Below are 19,918 nucleotides of genomic sequence, written 5' to 3'. Positions count from 1 at the left end.
AAAATATTTTTCTTTATTCTTATACATACAGAAGTTACTCTGTCTTCTAGCTCAGGTAGTCCTGCTCAGTCAGCTTTGCTAATGGAAAAGTCACTGGATTAAACCATTATCTTGAGATGAACCTAAATAAGCACACTTTTCAAGACCAGGAGATGCCCACAGCTATTTTTTTCTTACAATTTAATTACATGAGCTGGAACAACCCCTCTAATATTGTTGAAATTTTAATATCTGAAAAGCAAAATATTCTCTTCAATATGCCTTTCTAGAGTTCAGGGTTTAGTACAGATCTCTTGCAGTATACATCAGCTTTTTATTCTGACTCCCTCTGCTTTTGTCATTCATAGGTGACAGCAGGTATTCATTCATGTTTCCAAATTAGTTCTTGTGTAAGCAAGGTGCTTTTGTAATCAGACAGATGGCCTAGGTTTGATTTCTGACCTAGAGCTTGCCTGTCAGGGAAGAAAATGCCATTTATTACTATCTAAAGGATCCACAGTGACACATTACAGGTAGGACTTGGTGCTAATAACACCAAGGTTGTGTTCTATCCCAATTCACTTAAGAGCTGGACTCGATGAACCTTGTGGATCCCTTCCAACTCAGAGTATTCTGTGATTCTCTGAATTCAATCTGGAATTGGGGAAGGATTGCATACAATGAAGTCCTAGGAGAAGGAATCAGGGCCAGCATCCAGGCACTAAAGAATCCTGCTCAAAGTGCAGAGGTTTCACATTTTTATTAGAACAAGCAGTAAACAAAATTTCCTAAGTATAAAATCTAGATCTTTTCTAGTTCTTGAAAAGAACGGACAGAAGAGTCACAGCATGAAGGGCAGATCCAGATTCTTCTCACCTGTGCCAAAGTAGACGTAGCCGAATTGCTTGGTCATTGGGACATGGTAGAATGTCAGTCCCAGCCACAGCAGGCTCCGCAGCACCACCACAGTGCCTCCCTTCTCCAGCTGGATACTCCAGGAGCCTGTGTGAAAAGATGTGCAAGTCAGTCGCTGGAAAAGAGAAAGAGGCAGTGTTCCTGCAGCAAGCTATCCTAAGCTGAGAGAAGGGCTGCCATGGGTTCTGTCCGAGCAGTTAACAGGGCGCAAGGCTGCACTGGAATTTGTGATGCCTGAAAGGAGGGAAGTCGGGGAGAACATAAACCTCAATGCCCTGTTTTCTTTTTGTCAGTTCAGCACTGCAGGCTGCCCTCCTTTCCAGATGTGTGTCTGGGTTCACATAGTAGCATATTCCCACGGCTATGGTGGTAATGTCACATGCGTCACAGGAAGGGACCCTCAAGCTCCAGACTGGTAGAGCTGATCCCCAGGAGAGGCTGCAGCTATTCTTGGCTGTTTCTGAGTGGGCAGCAGTTACTCCAACAAGCTCTGCCACCTACTTGATGTAGCTAATAGCTACAGAGAGCCTAGATGAGCTATAGCAATCCTGCATAGGTATGAAAGTTGTCCTAAAAATAAACTAGCATTAGTAGTGGGAATAGAAAGAAGGTGCTTTCCTCCTTCAGGGAAGATTAGTTTCTCTGATGCAGCAACTGGGAAAAAAAAAAAAAAAAAAAGAGAAAATTAAAAGTAGGGTATTTCCTATCTGAGAAATTTATGGAAAAGGTTAATTCTTTTCAGTCTTTCTTGGCTCCACTGTTGAAGAGGATATGCGTGGTAGGGGCAAAGGGATTAGTTTCCACATTAATTTTGTTTTGGCTCCACAGAAGAGGTTCAGAGCCAGTGTGAAAATGCAGTTTCTTCTGGATGCAAAGAGCTCAGAGCCTCTGAGTATTTATTTTGCATCTGACATGACAGCTTGGGAATTGTGCCAGAGGGAGGGGGCTGAAGCATCAGCTTGGATTCAATGCCGGAGGGCAGGGAGCTGCCAGGAGAAGAAAATACCAGCTTCAGCACCAAATCAGTAATGCCTAGAAGCTACAATGTACAGAAGAAGGTTCCTGCTGAATCTCCATCTAAAAAAAAAAAAAGAGCAGGCCCAAATTAAAAAAAAATGGTTGGAACTGTCAGGCTACCACTGGCCTAGAGTCAAGCAGTCAGCCTATCTGTATCCAAAGCCAATTCCAGAATAAGCAGAAAGCACATAATGTGTTGGGCCATTTAGGCAGTATTCATCTTTGTAGATAATTTTAGGCTCATTAATTTTAAGCTCATCAATTTATGCTATGATTCATGCTTACTCATGTCACGGTTAGCCTGGGGAAGGGCTTCTCTGATTGCTGTCAGCTGCCTGTCCTCCTGCTCCCACTCACCAGTGACTCTTGGCCAATTTTAGTCACATTCGACAAAGGGCTGAAGGGCTTTAACACCCCAGGTTCCTACAGCAGGTCTCCCTGGGATGTCGCCCAAGGGCTGACTTCAGCTCCTGGAGCTTTGGTCTGCCAGCAGCTGCAAGGAAGCACAGGCTGTCAGGCCTGCCTGGCAGCCACGAGGCAGCAGCTAGCTGGGCAATCCGTGTTTGTGCAGCCTTGGGCTCCTGCGTGCTCCCTCACAGTAGATGTTCTCTCATGTGCTGGTCATGGCAAACTACAGTAGCTGAGGAAAGGAGGGAAGTTGAGGGGAAATGTTTATGTGGTGGCTGCAGAATCAGGAACAATACCATTCAAAACCCTGTAAAATCAGGTGTTGTGAGTTGTGCCGCTCACCTGTTATCTAAATCTTCACTTTGTATTTCTGTACGTCTCAGAAGTTTCTTGGACACCACTGTTCCCTCTGCCTCCTTCAGTAGCAAGTTCCATATGTTTTTTATACACAAGTCTTGTGTCATCTCTGATCTGTTACCTTTCAAAGTACCCTCTTCAGTCATGTGCAAATGTGGAACTCAGTGAACTGCAAGAATACCTACCACCTTTCTGACAGGCTTACTTGAGCTGCTGCACAGAAGTACAAAACAGACATTCACAGTGTTTTTCAGGAGATTTCTGCTTTGGAGAACTTCCTTCTGACTCTTCTCCATATTTCCACTAAAAACAAGCAACTGGGGTTGCAGTAAAGCAGAGCACTACTTAATATCGGATGGTCAATACAGGTGTGTGCCATCTTTTCACCTTCCTTGCACTGTGACATTTTTTACACAAGTCCTACGTACAACATGAGCTAGTATCTTCACAAGCAGTGGTTTCACATACAAGGCAACCCCAATCTCCCATCCAGTCTCTCCACTGCCACTCATGGACACAAACTGGACTGGAATTTTTTCATAACTGGAGTAAAAATGCTTATATTATGGTTCAGGCACAGAGATTACAAGTTCTGACCGAGGGGATCTGTGTGTTCCTAAAAAATTTCACTGCTTGGATAACATGGAAACTTTGATGAGGAACACTTCACTACAAGGCAGATCATCCAGTGACTGAAGCACTACAGCCATTTGCTGTCAAAAAACAAGCTTTCAGTTTCTTGAACTTTGTCTCTAAAAGTTTTCTGCATTTGCTAGTGAAAGTAGCATGACCATGCACAGGAATGTTGATCAACAAGTATCAGGCAAATAGGTCTGAATATAATAGTGACAAGTAACTCTCAATTTCTCCTTTGAATGATTGCTCCCAACACAAGGTTCTTCAGCTTGAATTTGTAGAAATTATCTGCAAGTATTTCCTCCAAATACTGGTGGTACTTGCTGCAGCTTTACACACTGGTTCGTGGGGAAGGGCATGACTATATGCCATAAACTTTTTGAAAAGTTTCTGTGACAAAAAGATAATGAGGAACTCTCATTGTCTTTGATTTAGCACCAGTCCTCTGAGAGGCAAGTCTGTCAAGACCAGGACTATGCCTTGCCTTGCTGGGTGGTGAAAACCTTTAGGGATTATCTAATTAGTTAATGCCTCCCAACATACTGGAAGCATCTAACAAGCTGGGTACTTGTGATAGCTTGTTTATATATGTTCACCTACACAGATGAAGCCTCTGCCTCAAACCATTTACACAGAACAAAAAGAAATGCCTGGAGCATGACAACTGGGAAAGGTAAGAGGGAAAACAGGATTTTTAATGCTCTTAGGAACTATATCTGGATTTAGGCATCTCTTTGTTGGATAAATTAACAGAGGAGGTAGAGTAAATCAAGTTAAACATAATTAAATCCCCATATCTGTGCTCTGGGGCAATAGAGTACATGGATCCATGATCTCCTCAGAACATTTACCCAGTGACACGCAGGCTTATCAATATCAGCAGAGTATTCATTAGCAGTTAACTCCACTGATCAAAAGAACTTCCCATGCACCTTCATGCCTGGCAGAAATGGACAGGTATAATTGAAGATGGCTCCAGTCACTTTCACGCTACATCACTGAAGGCTGTGATATGCAGTTTCTGCATTTCCCTATCATCTGTTCAAGCTGCCAACTCTCAAAGGGCTTGAATTTGTCATTTCATAAATGTGAGACCTTTGGTGAATATTAATTATTGTTGTAATTTCCAGCTCTTCTCTGGCCCTTCATCCTGCATGTAGTTCTACACAAATATGAACAGTAAAGTTTTGCTGATGCTGCATAAGCCTTCATGTGAAACAAGGGCCTGAACAAAAACAAGCAGGTTACGTAAGGGCAATCCCATCTGGACCCCGACACAACATAGGTTGAGAACAGGAAAAAATTACAAGAAGCTGTCTGGAACTGTAATGTCATTTTCACTGGCATCCTGTTTTCAGCCAGAATGATGATTAATCCTAGAGCTGCTCGTTATTTTTCAGAGCCAAAGAGTAGCAGCACTGCCACCTTCCACCTTCTACTAGAGACATTTTTCTAACCTAATCATCAAAGGTGATTTTTTTCAATATACTTTTCCAGACTGGATTTTGCAACACAAAAAGCCCATTCAGAAACTGCATTTGATGCACAGTGCTGGTGTCTCTTTTAAGAAGAGACTACATTAAAGTTCTGGAACCTCTCTGGGTTCTTTCGACTTTTTCATAAAGGAAAAAAATTAGAACCCATTATCTCATTACTTTTTTTTTATTCATACCTCACCACATCACCACTATTAGAGGAAATGGTAAATAAAACAAAATTTGAACTTGTGAGACATGGAGGAAGTCGTTCTCTCTGGAAGATAGAGGACACTTGTGCTCTATCACAGCTCAAATCTCACAATATTCAAACAATGCTTTTTTGGGGTGGAAGGCCCACCTTTCTTGTAGGAGTTTGAAATATTGATGTAGTAAATCACACTAGAAGTAGTTTAAAGAGTAGCTCATGAACAGTATGCAATAATAGCTTAAAATTAATATGCCACCTTTTCTTCCTTAAGAGAAAGTCTTAGAAATGCATTTAATAATGCAATATAAAAAAGAATGAGAACTATGAAAACGAAACACTACTTTCAAATTTTTTTTTCTTTTTCTCTCCTTTGTTTTTTGAACTTCTGTGCTATTACAGATGGGTTTTGGGGTAAAACCATTGCATAGATAGCTTCAGGTCTGTATTACTATAAAAATGCAGAAGTGGGTTGCTGGGTCCAAATCCGTTCCATCACTGGCTGAGAATATTCCATGGCAGTCCCTGTGTCAGACAATATGTCTCTTTACTGAGTGACTGGGAAGCTCAAAGCATCAGTCTGTAAGGTATAACAAGATTCCTAGATAAAAATTGTCAAGAAAAAATACTTTAAAATATTATTATTTGCTTTGGAGGGAATACAACTAGAACCAGGAGACAGCAAGTTAAGGTTGGATTTCCTAGACTTAAATACTGATTTTAACTTGTATCTCTGTGTGTGCTGTCTCTACATCAGGCAGCAGAGTTAACTTCACTCATCACGTAAAGCTCGCTGAGGTGCTGGTCATTGCTCTCACACAAGAGATTCCTACCAGTAACACTGTTCTGGTGAGGTTCCCAAAGTTCAAAATACGTTTCTTAAATGAGCAAGTTAATTTTTAAGCTGCACCCAGCAAATTTAAGAAAGCCAAGCACTGTCTGTGCTGAAACTATTGCCTGTTGCTGCTCCAGAAGGGAAGGGAGGGAGCTGCTGTGTGGGAGGAAAGAGCATGGGAAAAGTATCCGCTGGATGAAGATCTGGAGCTTCCTATTCCCTCTTTGGATCAGGCTGCAGCCTCCACCCTCCAAACACAGGCAGGAATTCTGAGGAGTTCCTTACATCTTTCCCAAACAAGAAAGTGCTTTGAAGATCCTGATGCTCACCCAGTGTTAAACCACTGCCTTTTTTATGGCCCTTCAACAGCTGCCAGAACACCAGGGCTGAATTTCAAAAGTCAACCTCCTTCTCAGCTTCTTCTTCCTTTGCAGTCGCCAATAGAAATCCCTGTCTCATCCCCCATGTCTGCCTCGGCTATGGGCTGAATCTTGTAATCCACAGAAGCAATAGGGTGCGTGAGACACGAGCTTTTAAACAAAACCCTTTTAAGAGGGCTGTTTGCAGAAGAACTTTCCTGCTGTAACTGGTCCACTTGCAGTATGACCTCTCATAACACTGCTGCTTTGGAGGTGATTCAGCAATGCCTCATTTCAGTGCAAGCTTGAGAAGAAACAGCTTTAAGAGCTAGACAGCCTGATAGAGAGGCTCCATGTCACGAAAGCTCACAGGGGGTCATAAAAGTGACATTATCAATTCCTCTTCAAAGGAGGAAATGTCTCAAGGGAAAAGCAGCCACAGTGTGGTTGCACTTACCATTAACACATTATGCTGCCACAAGAGCAGGTTACAACATCTATTGCTGCAGTTAATCCTGAGTGAGAGTCAAGTATGGAGTTACAGGACAAATATTAACACCCAGAGAGGGGCAACATAACCATTTTCCTCTGCAAAAGCAGCCACTGCTTGGCTGCATGACCCCAAGCACTTAGAGCTGACAAAGCTTCACTACACCCATGGGATTTGGCTTCCATTTCCCTCCAACAGAAAATCCTACACTGGGAAGAGCTTCCTACTTCTAATTTGTTGTCTGTAGGGAACAAAGACAAATTGCAAACCAGAGCAGCTGTAAGTAAAGGTCACCATGCTTTGGCTCTCAATAAATTGTGCCACACGGACATTTCACACACAGCCTACCAGCCATAAGGACACATCCAAACAGTCCTATGTGGGGCCCAAACTCCTTCGTGCCACTTACTGGCTGCAAACTAAATCTCTTCCATTTGCTTGACACACCACCTGCACCCCATATGTTAACACTGCTGTCAATATTTCCAATTCCCCATATAACTATTTAATAATAATTAAATAAAAACACAGGCTGGTTGCAGGTTGTGTACTATTTTTAAAAGCCTCCAGAGCCAGGAAAGCACAGCTTACAGTCAGATGCTGCCAAGCAGCTCTTGCATGGTCCTAATGCCTGCCGTGTCCTTGACACACAAATACCACCATGCCCAAACCCCAAAGTAAAATGGTCATACTTTAGAGTCTTTTCCTCTCAATTATTCTCTCCCACTGGGGATGTCTCTGCAGTAGAAATGATTTCAACAGGCCCAGGTCTTTTATTTACACATGAAGAATTTCCTGCTGACAAGGAAGACTCAGGATTGCAGTGCTGTCCCAGATTCATGGTATTTAGGTACCTCAAGTTAAAATGAAATTTAGGCCATACTCAGACATCCGACAGCAGTATTGCCTAATCCAACTGAAGCAGCCTCTGCCCTTAAACCCTTATTCCCGCCCTCATCATTCTTCCATCATAGAGACCACAAAAGTGTTTATTTACTGCTTAGTGAGTCAGGTTGGGGTTGAACTGAAAAATATATTAGGCAGAAATAACATTATTTTTCCAGCTGGAATCTGCACAGCCAGCAATGCCAACACAAAAGAAGGGACAATACGCAGAAATAAATGAGCACCAGAGGATGGGAAGAACTGAAAAAGCTTGCACTGAAGTAACACACTACAAATTAGAGCCTCCCTTACAGCCCTGTTAGTTTGCCCTTTACTCCTAAATCCACCTGATAAAACAAAACAAAACAAAACAAAAATATTCTAATTAAGAGAAAGATGCAGACTGCACAGAAAGCATTGGAATAAAGACTTGGAATGAAGCTGTGCACTAGAGGAAACAGCAAGACCATATGCAATCAAAACTTATAAGGAGTAGGAAAAACTGATTAAAATCCATACTATTTGTATTCTGACTACAGTACAGATCACTGAATCGTGGGTTTTCTGTAGTAAATTTAGAAATCTCTCAGAGTGGCAAATCACCTCCTTCCAAAGCACAAGTTTATGCTGGATCTCATCACACTCCATATTTCTTGTTCAGCTGGTCGCTGTGGAAACGTTTTAGGAGCGTGCCAGGAGTCACGTAGCATCTACCTGGGGAGCCCCTGCATTAATCCGTCACCTTCGTGGGTTTCTCTGAGCCCATTGGTTGGTAGGAAGAAAAAGGAGTCTCTCGCCCCTCCCTGCTCTGAATGAAAGACGCTTCCTCTAAATCTTGCTACAGGATTTCAGGCTCAATTCAGCTTCTTTGGGGCTTTTGTCACCAAACAAATGTGATGTCTTTGAAAGAAAGATTAACAGTTTGATGAAAGGATGCAATGGGCAGCTTTGTTCTAGCCTGCTTCCCCTAGAGCTTTTGGTCACTGTCACTTTCTTACCCACGGGAGAATATCTGTCTGACTCTCAGAGGAGATTATGGCCACCTTGTAAGATTTTTCCTCTCCTGGTAACAAAACACTGGCCACTTTGAGGAGGTGATAATGATGAACAGGGGCTGGATTAGGGGCAAAGAACCTCACATTGATCTCTGAATTCTGAGAAAACACAAAGGAGTCGATGCTGGGATTAAAAACCCACCAAATGCTTATACCACATCCAGTTTGCTCTCCTGCAGGAGGGGCAAGTCCACAAGCTCTGTCAGTCCCCCAGTTGTAGTTCTTACCTCATCATCAAATTAGCAAGGCTAGTTAAAAGACCTTGGGATGAAGAACAGTTGGCACAGATTATAAACTGTTGATGTTTTTGTACTAAACTAGATATGAATTCTGGACCAAATTACCCAAAGAGTTTACCAGTTTCTGAGAATAGTGTCACACTGAGCATTTCCACACAGCACAGTGCAGTGCTAAATCTGAACACTCAAGGCTAAGCATCTTTTAATGCCTGTGATAGTCTAGCTGTTCTGCTCAGTGTAACTGCTGTACAAATATACCCAAAGATTAATTGTCCCTTGTCCTTTCCCCTTTACACACTGCCACACACCCCTTCAGCATGCAGAATTTTAATCCATATGATATTTGTGTGCAGTAAAACAAGATAATGCCATTGGCTTCCTCCTTTCAAAAGCTCTGTGGCCAAATGGGCAGCAAACAGCAAAACAAAGCTATATGGCAGGGCTGGCACCAATGCCAATGACTGCACAGGCAGGAGTTGCCACTCCTTGGGGTCCCTTCAGAAGCAGATCACTCCTAGCAAAAGCTGACCTCATTCTGACTTCAGCAGCATACAAACTGTCCTAGGATTTCCCCAAGTAATTTTTCATAATTTCCTAGAAAAAATGTTAGGCCAAGGCTGACTGATGTAGTGATAAACCTGCAGCTTCTGGTTCTATAAGGCTTTATCAGCATTTCCCATCATATTAACAAGAAGTTCATCTCCTTTTCATGTACAAGGAACCAGAAACTTAAATGGAGATAGGGTGGGTCATAATTTCTTTCACTGAGGAGAAAAAAAACCCTTTAAATAAAACCCTTTTCAACCCAGAAAGATTCTGCTTCTGTCCTCATTCTTTCCCTACAGCAGTCTGGAGGAAGAAGGACTCCACCACAGCTTTCAGTTGATGAGCAGCCCTGTTCCAGTATAAACTCATCCAAGGTCTGACTAAACAATACCCTGAGGTGATACAGACCCAGGACCCAAAAGCAGTGAATATGCTGCTTTATTACCCATAGATACAAAGCCCAAGGAAAACAGGCTCCTTTCCAGTAATCAAAGCAGACCATGATCAGCCAGTCTAATACTAGCTGGCTCAGGAGTCCTCCTACCATGCTGCCACATGAGAGGTTCCAGTCTGATCTTGAACTCCTGAGCTGGCAGCACCCCAGCTTGTAGGAGGGACAGCATCCTGTCTTGCTCCCAGGCAACTTTCTTGGGTCTGTGCAAGAATGGTCTTAACAGCCTCTACACATCACTGGCAAAAATTAAGAGTGACCCTACTTTTTAAGAATGTTAAATTCTTAAAATTTATAACATCTTAACATTATATATCATATATGTCCATTCCACAAGCATGTTATCTCTACAAATGCTGAGACAGCCATTGAAAAGCCTAGTGACCATTCCAGAAATTGGCTAAGCTTGAAAGGGAGAGAATATCTTCTCTATACCTACAGTTCAGGAGGACAGTTCCAGACACAGTCTGGGAAACTTAGGATATACCTTTTCCTTGATTTTATGCTGGTCTTGATGATTTTCTTTTTCATTTTACTTTTCCATGGTTTCTTTTTCTGTGCTCAGCACTGACAATGCTGGCACCATAGTGCACCCTGCTGGAAGGCAGCAGCTAAAGTTATCCTGGAATTATTTCTGGGCATTGCTGACTTTAGTTTGAACAGAGAAATTCAGGTACCAATGCTTTTACTAACAACCCATTAAGCCAGCTACTGGGTTCAGTTTTCAGGTCAGAAATCCTACTGCTCTGATGCACACTCATCTGGTTTTCTCATTCACTAACACTGTATTCTAAAGCTTGTTTGTCAAAACTACTGGTATTAATGTCAGGTAACTCCATGGGATTCTGTAGCTCAGTATCATGCATTCACCAAGCCTAGGGATCACATCTCCTAATGAGGAATGAGGAGAGCTGTGAGCCATGCGAGGTATTTCAGTGTACATTTTTGCTACCTCTTTTTATCCTTGCAAATATGAAGTACTGCCCTCTCATTTATTATGAGTCTTTTAGTTTGGATTTCAGTGAGACAGCTTGAAAAGCCCTGTCCCCGTGTGGCTCTTGGCAGGCTAAGGAGTAAAGTGCTCTTGCTCTCGGCTTTCACAGAGCTGGGGAGGTGCTGCTTATTGTTAAGCAATGAAAGGGGAGGGCTCAGGTCACATCTGTGAAATGTTAGTGGAGAAGGGAGGCTGGGTGAAAGTAGGTGGCCAGCACAGCATAGCACTTCGCTGGATTTTGCAAGGCCACTAGGGAGATAGGCAGCCATTTGTCTTAGAGCCCTGATAAAGGGCCCTCGCCTCTGGTGGCTGGCTGGGGGCTGTAAATACCTCTGCAGACACAGACTCTTCAAATGGCTGGAGACCGAGGCTGATAGGGGATTAATCGCCTTGGAGGGAGGAGGGAGGGGGAAGGGTGATGGAAAGCAAGTTAATTAGCTGTGTTAATGTATGGAGATAAAGCAGGGTCATGCCTCCTGGCCTTCTTCCTTCCTGCACCCTGACTATTGGGACAGCCATGATGGGGCTTCCAAAATGGCCCTTGAGAGCAGCCACGGAAACTGTCTCCTACTTAGAAATGCAGCCCCTCCATCTTCAAGGACCCATTAGGCAACAGCTTTTGCTAAACCGATAAAGACTGTGCTAATGAAGCTCAGATGACAGGAGGTTAGTGTTCTAACTGAGGCTACTGTTCAGCTAGCTTACAGAAAAGCTCGTGCTCAAAGTTTTCAGCCAAAGAAATGGCCACAAATCCCTTTGTCTGTAATGCTGTGTAAGGAGTACTCCAAAACCACTGCACTTTCAGGTGAAGAAATAGAGCTACAATCCAAGTGGCTTTCACTTCCTCCACAGACAAATGGTAAAGGAGTTGAAATGATCTTCTGTTGAGGCACTTCTACTACCCTATCTTCATCTTGAAACGGTAAGTGGACGAGACTCACTGATTCACCCTGCCACTGTATACCCATTTGGACTGATGCTATAAAATCTCTCCCAGCAGTAACAATCCACAATAGCAGTAAATCAGGAATCTCCTCAGTCCTCTTTTGGGCCCTCACATATCACAGTTCATAAAGCAATACCAGCTGAAATGAGCTGACTTGCACTTGGAACCCATTGTCACCTTTGTTTTACTGTCACTGACAATGAAGAAGTCCAAGCTGAACATCACCCTCCATGGCTGTCCTCAAGTTTATGGCCAGGCAGACCAGGAATCTGGACTCCTTCATACCACTGCCATTAAACTGAAGTCACTTACACATGTCTGGGACTATCAACTTGTCTTTGCATTTGACTGAAACACAATTCCCAGGAAGACATCCAGCATGATGTTAAGATGCGACACAAGGCTCATCCATTACCCTTGCTAGCTTTTCAATCTTAGAAATTGTATCTCATTGTTCATTTTAGTTCTGGCTATAAGTTTTAGCTGCTGATTCCTGTTATGACTTTCTCTGCTGTAATAAATAGATCTTCAGTACCTAATGCTTAAACTCCACGGAGTATTTACACAGTGTAATACAGCCATTCTCACGGGCTTTTCCTCAAGATAAACAGATCAAACTGTTTATGTCTCTCACCAGCCCTTGAATCATTTTGTGACTTCTTTTCCTGCAATTCTCCAGTTTTGCAATGTGCAGTAATCCAGTTATGATTCCACTAACAGTATATGCAAAAGTAAAGTCACCCCTCAGTTCCTAGTTGCTACACCCTTGTTTATGTATCTGCAGATCAAGTTACCCTTTTAAGTCTCAGGACCAGCCTGGGAGCTGATGTTCAGTGGGTTGTGCCTGGTTTTCCTTTCAGAGCCACAGTTTCTAGAATACAATTCTCAAAGTCTGACTTAGAGTCCTTACTTTCCTCATGTGACTTTGCAGGTAGGTACATCAGAATGTACTGTATTTAAGTAAGCCCAGTTTTCCAGATCTCTGTATCCATCTTGCCCTTGTCATTATTTGTCTCTCCACCAACCCCATACTTTTAGATTATTTATAAATAAGTTGAAGAATACAAATATTGGCATTGGTCCCTTTCTGACCTCTCCCAGAAATACACCCATACAGTGAATTCTGAATCACAACTGCTTAGGAAGATAAAAATTAGGGGAATAATTATGCAATGCTGGGATTTATTAAAGATTCTTATGCCACAAGTCTCTTGAGATAATGATTTCAGAAGTAACTTATCTGACTCTGCCATTTTAATGTTTTTGATCCATAGTAGATGTTTTTTAACTCTACCCTCCCTTAGCAAACAGTCTGAAAACTGTCTGAAACAGTATTTTATTGTCTTTGCTTGATGCAAGTTCATATTTTTTCCGAAAAGAAAGCAGAAAAAAATTGAGCTCTTCTGCCCTTCCACATGCTTATCAGCCTTTTTGCCATCACCATTTAATGACAGTTTCCAGTACCTTTACTATGCTTTCTTTTCTTCTCAATATGGTTTAAAAAAATCTGCCTCACTGTTGTCACAGACTACTCCATGGCAGCCAGTTATTCTGGCTCCCTTTGTCATTCTCTACTCATTATAAATTCCAATTTATATCAATCATTAATCATTCCAAACCTTCTACATTTCCTTTAATATGTCTTCTTTTATTCTAATTTCTACTCTTAATCTACAAGTGAACTGTGGTAGGTTTTCAGCCGAAGGCAACTATTTACTGATTTGGGGTCATGGCTTTTGAAGAAAGTCTTCTCATATAAATCCTATTTCCACTCATATCTTTTCCTATCTAGACAAACCTTCCTGCCTACATAAGTTTTTAGCAGTGTTCTGTTGGTGTCCCTTATCTCCATATCAAAGTGATCTGAGTCAGTAATCTGTAACAAACCCTCAGAATCAAGTTACTGCTTTTCTGAATTGCAGTTTAAAAGTGCCAAAGAACTGAATTCTCCATCCCTTGTCTCACTTTCTTCCAAGCTTTCCATTCTACACTAGTATCCCAGGCTTTCACTCATCCCATTTCTTTATCCTTGCAGAATGGGGCATAGTCTGATCTGATACCAGGTCACAGTAAAATCAACCTTCCCCCTCCATTTTTGCTTCCCCCATCATTATCAATGCCTGAAAATTGTCTATTTTATATCTTCACAACATTAAGTCATCAAGTGAAAATGCTGTAGGCATGCTAGGAATTATTACTATTTGCTTTGCCATTCCATTATCTACAAGCAGATGTAAAACTGCCACAGTCTTAGTTCCTGAAATACTATGTCCAGGGTTCCAAACTCCATGCAGCAGAAAGGACAACGCTGGCAGTGTGCCAGCAGCTGAAAGGCCACATGTAATTGTGCATAAAGATGAGCAGATTGTCTGCTTAGACTAGAGCAAACAAGCTTATCTTTAATGCAGACATATGGCCAGCAAAACCTACAGATCCCAGCATGCAACGTTCTGGCCAGCTGGCCATTTGGATCAGGATGAAGCATTTCATCTGATACTGTGGTGACAGAAGATCTCTATCACAACCCCTCCGTGTTCATGCTGTCAAGACAAGGTTCTCATTTCCCACTTTTCTCTAGAATAATTTTTAAAAATGCATTTTTTAAAACAAAAAAGCTAAGTCAGCCATTTGCCTGTGGGAGCTGAGACACCAAGAAAAAAGAGACAGAATGATTAAAGGAGAAGCAGCAACATATTCTAAACTTTTAAAGTGCACAGATAACCTGATAGATAGACATACAGTCATAATCTGGAACCTGCAAACACCACAGATATCACTGGTAAAGATAAGAATGGCAGACAGTTTTGTTACAAAACTCCAGGTTTTCCAATTTTGCACTAAACTCTGCTTTTACCATTGTTGCCTTTATTCAACCCAGTTTTAACTTCCTTTCTTCCCACCTCTCAGCTGTCATATAAAATGTTCTCTCTGCCTCCAACTTTCCATTCTGTAAGACACCTCTGCTCTCCTATAATGACACACCATATATCTTATGACAGTTACCCCCTTGACAGCCATCACAGATGCTAAGTCTCCAATTAATAGAGAAAACTATTCCAACAGAGTTGTTACTTTTAGACAGGTTAAAATCAGCCCTTAATCTCTCAGTTCTGTTGTTTAGGTCTTTTAAGATGCTTAGGGAATTTAGCCAATGCAGGCTGGGAGCTTCACTCCAATGTCACTTACCTCCAAATCACTTCTTATGTATTTATTGAGAAAAGAGACATTTCTAGCTTCAGTCACAATTCTAGATGCAATAAATTTGAGAATTTCTACTTCTGCTCTGACAATAACCATTCAAGACAGGATCTAACCAGGAAAGGCAAGAAAAGCTTTGGGTCAAAATGAGGAGATTTGCCAGAGCTTTGAACAAGTCAGTAAATAGAAAAAGCACTGTCTACTTTTTCTGCTCTGTCAGGACCAACATGCACTGTCAGAGCTCAAGGAAAGTAATCTGAGAACCAGAGTTTGAGTATCTCCCAACCAGGAGTGACTCTGGCAAAGCCATGCTGATATAATCAGTAGAAAACCTGAGTCTGTCCTGGTTTTTTTCCCCCACATTTTCACAAGTAACTAGTACTTTTAGGCAACCTGAATGCTTGTTGAAGGAGGCTGGGTTGATCTTTCTTCAATGTCAGAGCTCCTATCTGCATGTGATAGAATGCAATTAGAGAGGCTATACATGCCTTGTAGATCCTGCAACCAATTACTGTCTTACCTCCTTCACCTCCTTCACCTCATCCCTGAACTCAGGACAGAGCAGGCAGAGCTGCACAGGCACCATGATGAATATTCTCTTCTCTTAGGAAGAACTCAGCTGCATTTTAGCTCAGGTAGTCTTTCAGAAGCAACTTTTTAAAGGATACTGAAATCTACACTGACAGCAACATCCACCCAGGAAAGGAGTAAAGGTTCATGCTTACAAAGACATCAGGCTGCCACAGGGGCAAAATCATGAGTGGCACAGTTGAGCCCCAATTTCTATCTGCCACCAGGTAAAACACAGCTAAAGTCAAATTTGATTTGAAGACTTTAACAAAACTCCATCTTCATGTCTAACACATGGTGTGTCTCCCGACCACGGGGGAGGGAGGAATAAAGGGGGAGAGCAGCAGGAAGACAAACTACCATACAAAACTGCAGCTAAAATTTTCTTAGGAGATATCTTGGATCTAATCCCTCTTGCAATTCTTTAAATCAAAAGGGCTGCCTCAATGAGTGTGGGTGTAAAAATGTGCAGTCTCTCCATACTACACCTCTGGAAAACGACTGCATAAGGACACTCCCAGAAAGTTGAAGAGTGGTTTAGATTTTAGTGGTTTATGCTCTGTCAGAAATGTTCAGAATTCAGGCAGGAGCTCACATTCTCAGTTCTTTTTTTTTTTTTTTTTTTTGCCAAAGGGAAGATGGAGAGGAGGAGGTAAGAAGAGAGAGGAAGGGAAGTAGAGAGAATCTTTAAAGCTATTTACAACACTGGCAATTCACTGTCCATCCACTCAATTCTGTCTGGCACAGGTCACCCAGTATCCTATCCTATTAGTCCTGGACAAGAAGAAAATAACAAAATTAAGTTTGAATTGTTTCCCTAGAATCTACCTAGACAGAGGACATGAGAACACTTGGTACAAAAAAAAAAAAAAAAAAAAAAAAAAAAATTGCAGCAAATCAGCAAAAAACAGATAGAAATAAATAACAAGCCACTCCCATCTCTTTAGAGAAATATCTTGCCAGAGGGATCCCTGGAAGAGACTTTAAATATCTTTGCAGCTGTCCAGCAGAACAGCAGGAATATAAACTGAAGATACAATCTGGTATGCCTGTATTTTTTTCTCCTTTCAGGGTGTATAATCCTGCCAGAGTACAGACTATTCCAATACAGTTTATCAAAGAAACATTTGAATTCAGCCTCTCCGAGATATCAGCTTGGTGTTAATGAGAGCCCATTTAGATAAAGAACAGAAATCCTGGGTGGAACAAGAGGTGTGAAATACTTCAAACCACATAAATTCCCTCTATCACTGATGGAGTTATCTCTCCCAACATGGTCACCAGTTGTCACAGGTTTTACAGAAGTCAGGAGGGAATATGGCACTGAGGCAGTGTGGTCAGACCTGTAGTGAGGATGTGACAGCCCTGGTACACTTACATCTTTCCACTGTAAGCATCAATTTAGATAAATCAGGAAGTAGCTACAATATTTAGTAAAGGAGAAAGTTCCTTTATGGAGAAAGTTCCTTTATGGATTCACAGAAGCTTCTCCTACCACCTCTACAGTAACCCATATCAGTCCCCTCAGTGTTTCCAAGGCTACTCAAACTGGCCTTCCCTTTCATTGCATCTGTTGATTTTGCTACCTTTACCTTGTGGGATATCATGCTCCAGAGAATCTAAGAAGTCGATGGATGGGTCCAGGTCAGCCTTTTCCAGCAGGGTTTTATTCTTCAGGTTAACAGGCTCAGTGAGATGGAAATAGGAACTTAACTTTTTTGCCTCCGCCAAAGACAGACCTGCAAACAGCCACTGGTGAACATTAATACATACATGAATGAACTAGGGTAGCATTCGAGATACACTATTGAGTATAACCTTGCTTCTCTAATGCCCACAGCCTAGAATCACAATCTAGGACAGAACCACAATCTTTCTCCAATAGACTCCACAGAAGGCTTGTCAGAAACAGGTGTCAGCACGTGCCAGTGCTGTGCATTGTGGACCATTCTGACTGCAGTCCCAGAAAACCAGTGGGAACTGACTTGAGGACAACTTTCTGTGCTCATTTGGTCATATCCTATATTTAAATGGACAATTCACTACATCTGTGATTGCTAAACATGGACATAAACTACAGTTTATGCAGACAAATGACTCAGCTTAATGATTCAGAACTATTACTGACTCTTTTCCCACCTTTCAGAGTTGAATCATGCACCTGAACATTAGTGGCAGTGGATTCTCTCCTTCCTATTCATCTTATCTAGGCAAAAAAAACCCCAACTGAAATCAAAACATCAGTTAGAGAAAGTCATTTTAATTTACAGCCTTTATGATCAAAGTACAGTTGATCCTGATAAAAGACAATCAGAATTTACCTTCAAAGTGTCTATTTTCATGCACAGCCCCAAGAGCAGTCTTCACAAAAGCCCCCCGGGGGACGATACCAACTGCTCTGTCTATCAGTTCGATTGTGGCTACCAGGCGGGCCTCCTCCTTCATCACAGGCTTTAAAGAAAAATAGGGACATTTTAAATGCAGGGCTTTCCCTGTGTTCATTTCTGAAAATAAACTTGAGGTGACACAAGGGACTCATCATCTTGGAGTCTAATGGCACTAAGAGGACCTCAAAAGACATTTCTCTCCTAAGATATGACAGAAAACATGGCTAGGAGCAGACAGTTTAGACTCATTAGAGATCTAACTATCCATCCCTTCATCTATTCTTTCCTTCCTCTCAATTCCCCTACTTATGACTGATCTGTTCATTTATAAAGAATGCTACCTGCAGTTACTATTAAAGCTTCAGAAACCACAGTGAGGATCTGTACCAGTTTTTCATAATAAAGCAGAAGGGATATTTACTATTTCTGAGGCCTGACAGCAAAAGCAGAAGTAGGAGTCCAATCAAGAAGCTGTTGTTACACAATGACAGTGAGGATTACAGAGTTACAGAACATTTTGAGTTGGAAGGGACCCCTAAGGATCATCAAATCCAACTCTTCAGCGAACAGCCCATACGGCAACCTTGGTGTAATAAGCAGCGTGCTCTAACCAAGAGGAAATTGTGTATCTTTTGCCTGACCACACCACACGCTCATGCTGCTCATTATAAACGAGGAGAAGCCACTACCTGTCCAGTGGGGGGGGCGCAAATGTAGTGAAGAGAGTTCAAGAGCATTGTCCTGTATTTACCTCCTTACCACTTTCCAACAGCCTTGCAGCAGCTTCTGCGTTTATCTCAGACAAGCTGTACTCAAAGGAAGGATCCCCCTGAAAGCGGCCCTTCACCTGCTCAGCCAGTGCCAGCATCTCCTTGGTGGCTGGCGTCAGGAGGCTCCAGTCCAAGCAGTTCAGGCTGCCAACGACAAGCACGACTCAGGCCGAGCCCTTTGAAGATCAGGGCTCGAAGCAGCCGCACAGCCCCCCGATCCCACAGCCCCGGGGCGGCCCCCGCACCTGTACAGGCGGCTGCGGGGCGCGGCGCGGTCGGGGCCCAGCCCCTCGGCGATGTAGTAGGCGCCGCGCACGCCCTGGATGCAGCCCCAGAACCAGACCCGCTCGAAGCGATAGTCGCGCTGCAGCAGCGGCAGCGAGGCGCCCAGAGCCGCCCGCCGCTCCGGGCTGAGCCCCGCGCCGCCGCCGGCCACCAGCGCCAGGGCCGCGGGCAGCGACTGCGCCTCCATGGCGCTGCGCGTCCCCGCCGTTGCCGGGAGACCGCGGGCCGCCCGCCCGGGGCCCGGCGCGCTCCCGCCGCGGCCGAGGCGCAGCGCGGGCCCGCCTCAGCCGCACGGCGCACGGGCGATGGCGGGCAGCAGCACTGTGGGGACGGAGCTGCGCGTGTCTGCCTGCGCTCTGCTCCTCCGCTGCTAGGGGCCTAAATACAGAGCCGAAACGCAGGCGGGCAAACAAATGCGTACAAAAGGGAAAAAACCCCTTTTCTGCTTACTGCTGTAATCTCACTGTAAACTCACTGCTTACAATGACACTCTTACAGATCCTGAGAGGGGCCATGAAATTGATTAGAGGACTGAAGCGCCTCCCCGATGAAGAAAGCGGGACTTGTGAGGAAGGCACACAGGCCGAGAAAGTTGGGACTCTTGGGGTTGGAGAAGGTTTTATGGAGCCCTCATAGCAGCCTTCCACTACCAACAAGGGAGCCAGCGAGGGACTCTTCATCCAGAACCGTAGTGATAGGACGAGGAGTGATGGTGCAAACTGAAAGAGAGGAAATTTAGGTTAGATATTAGAAGAAATTCTTTACTGTGAGCATGGTGAGACACTGGAACAGGGAGGCTGTGAAAGCCCCAGTCCTGGCAGTGTTCAAAGCCAGACTGGGTAAGGCCTTGGTCAGTGTGGTCTACTGGGAGATGTTGGGATTGGATGATCTTTAAGGTCCATTCCAATCCCTT

General features: G+C 43.2%; 1 protein-coding gene across 1 annotated transcript; it reads right to left on the bottom strand.

Annotated features, from left to right (window-relative positions):
- Window positions 1–724: 724 nt before the first annotated feature.
- Window positions 725–19,225, bottom strand: RSPH9 (radial spoke head component 9). The gene is made up of 5 exons (XM_079298585.1): window positions 18,966–19,225; window positions 18,702–18,864; window positions 17,885–18,014; window positions 17,156–17,302; window positions 725–981 (listed from the first exon to the last, which is right to left on the bottom strand). The coding sequence occupies exons 1-5, from the start codon at window positions 19,190–19,192 to the stop codon at window positions 821–823; spliced, it is 828 nt and encodes a 275-aa protein (XP_079154711.1). The 5' UTR covers window positions 19,193–19,225; the 3' UTR covers window positions 725–820.
- Window positions 19,226–19,918: the final 693 nt, after the last annotated feature.

The sequence above is a fragment of the Erithacus rubecula genome, assembly GCF_903797595.1.
Source record: "Erithacus rubecula genome assembly, chromosome: 2".
NCBI classification, from domain to species: Eukaryota; Metazoa; Chordata; class Aves; order Passeriformes; family Muscicapidae; genus Erithacus; species Erithacus rubecula.
This window is presented reverse-complemented; position numbering and strand designations above follow the sequence as displayed.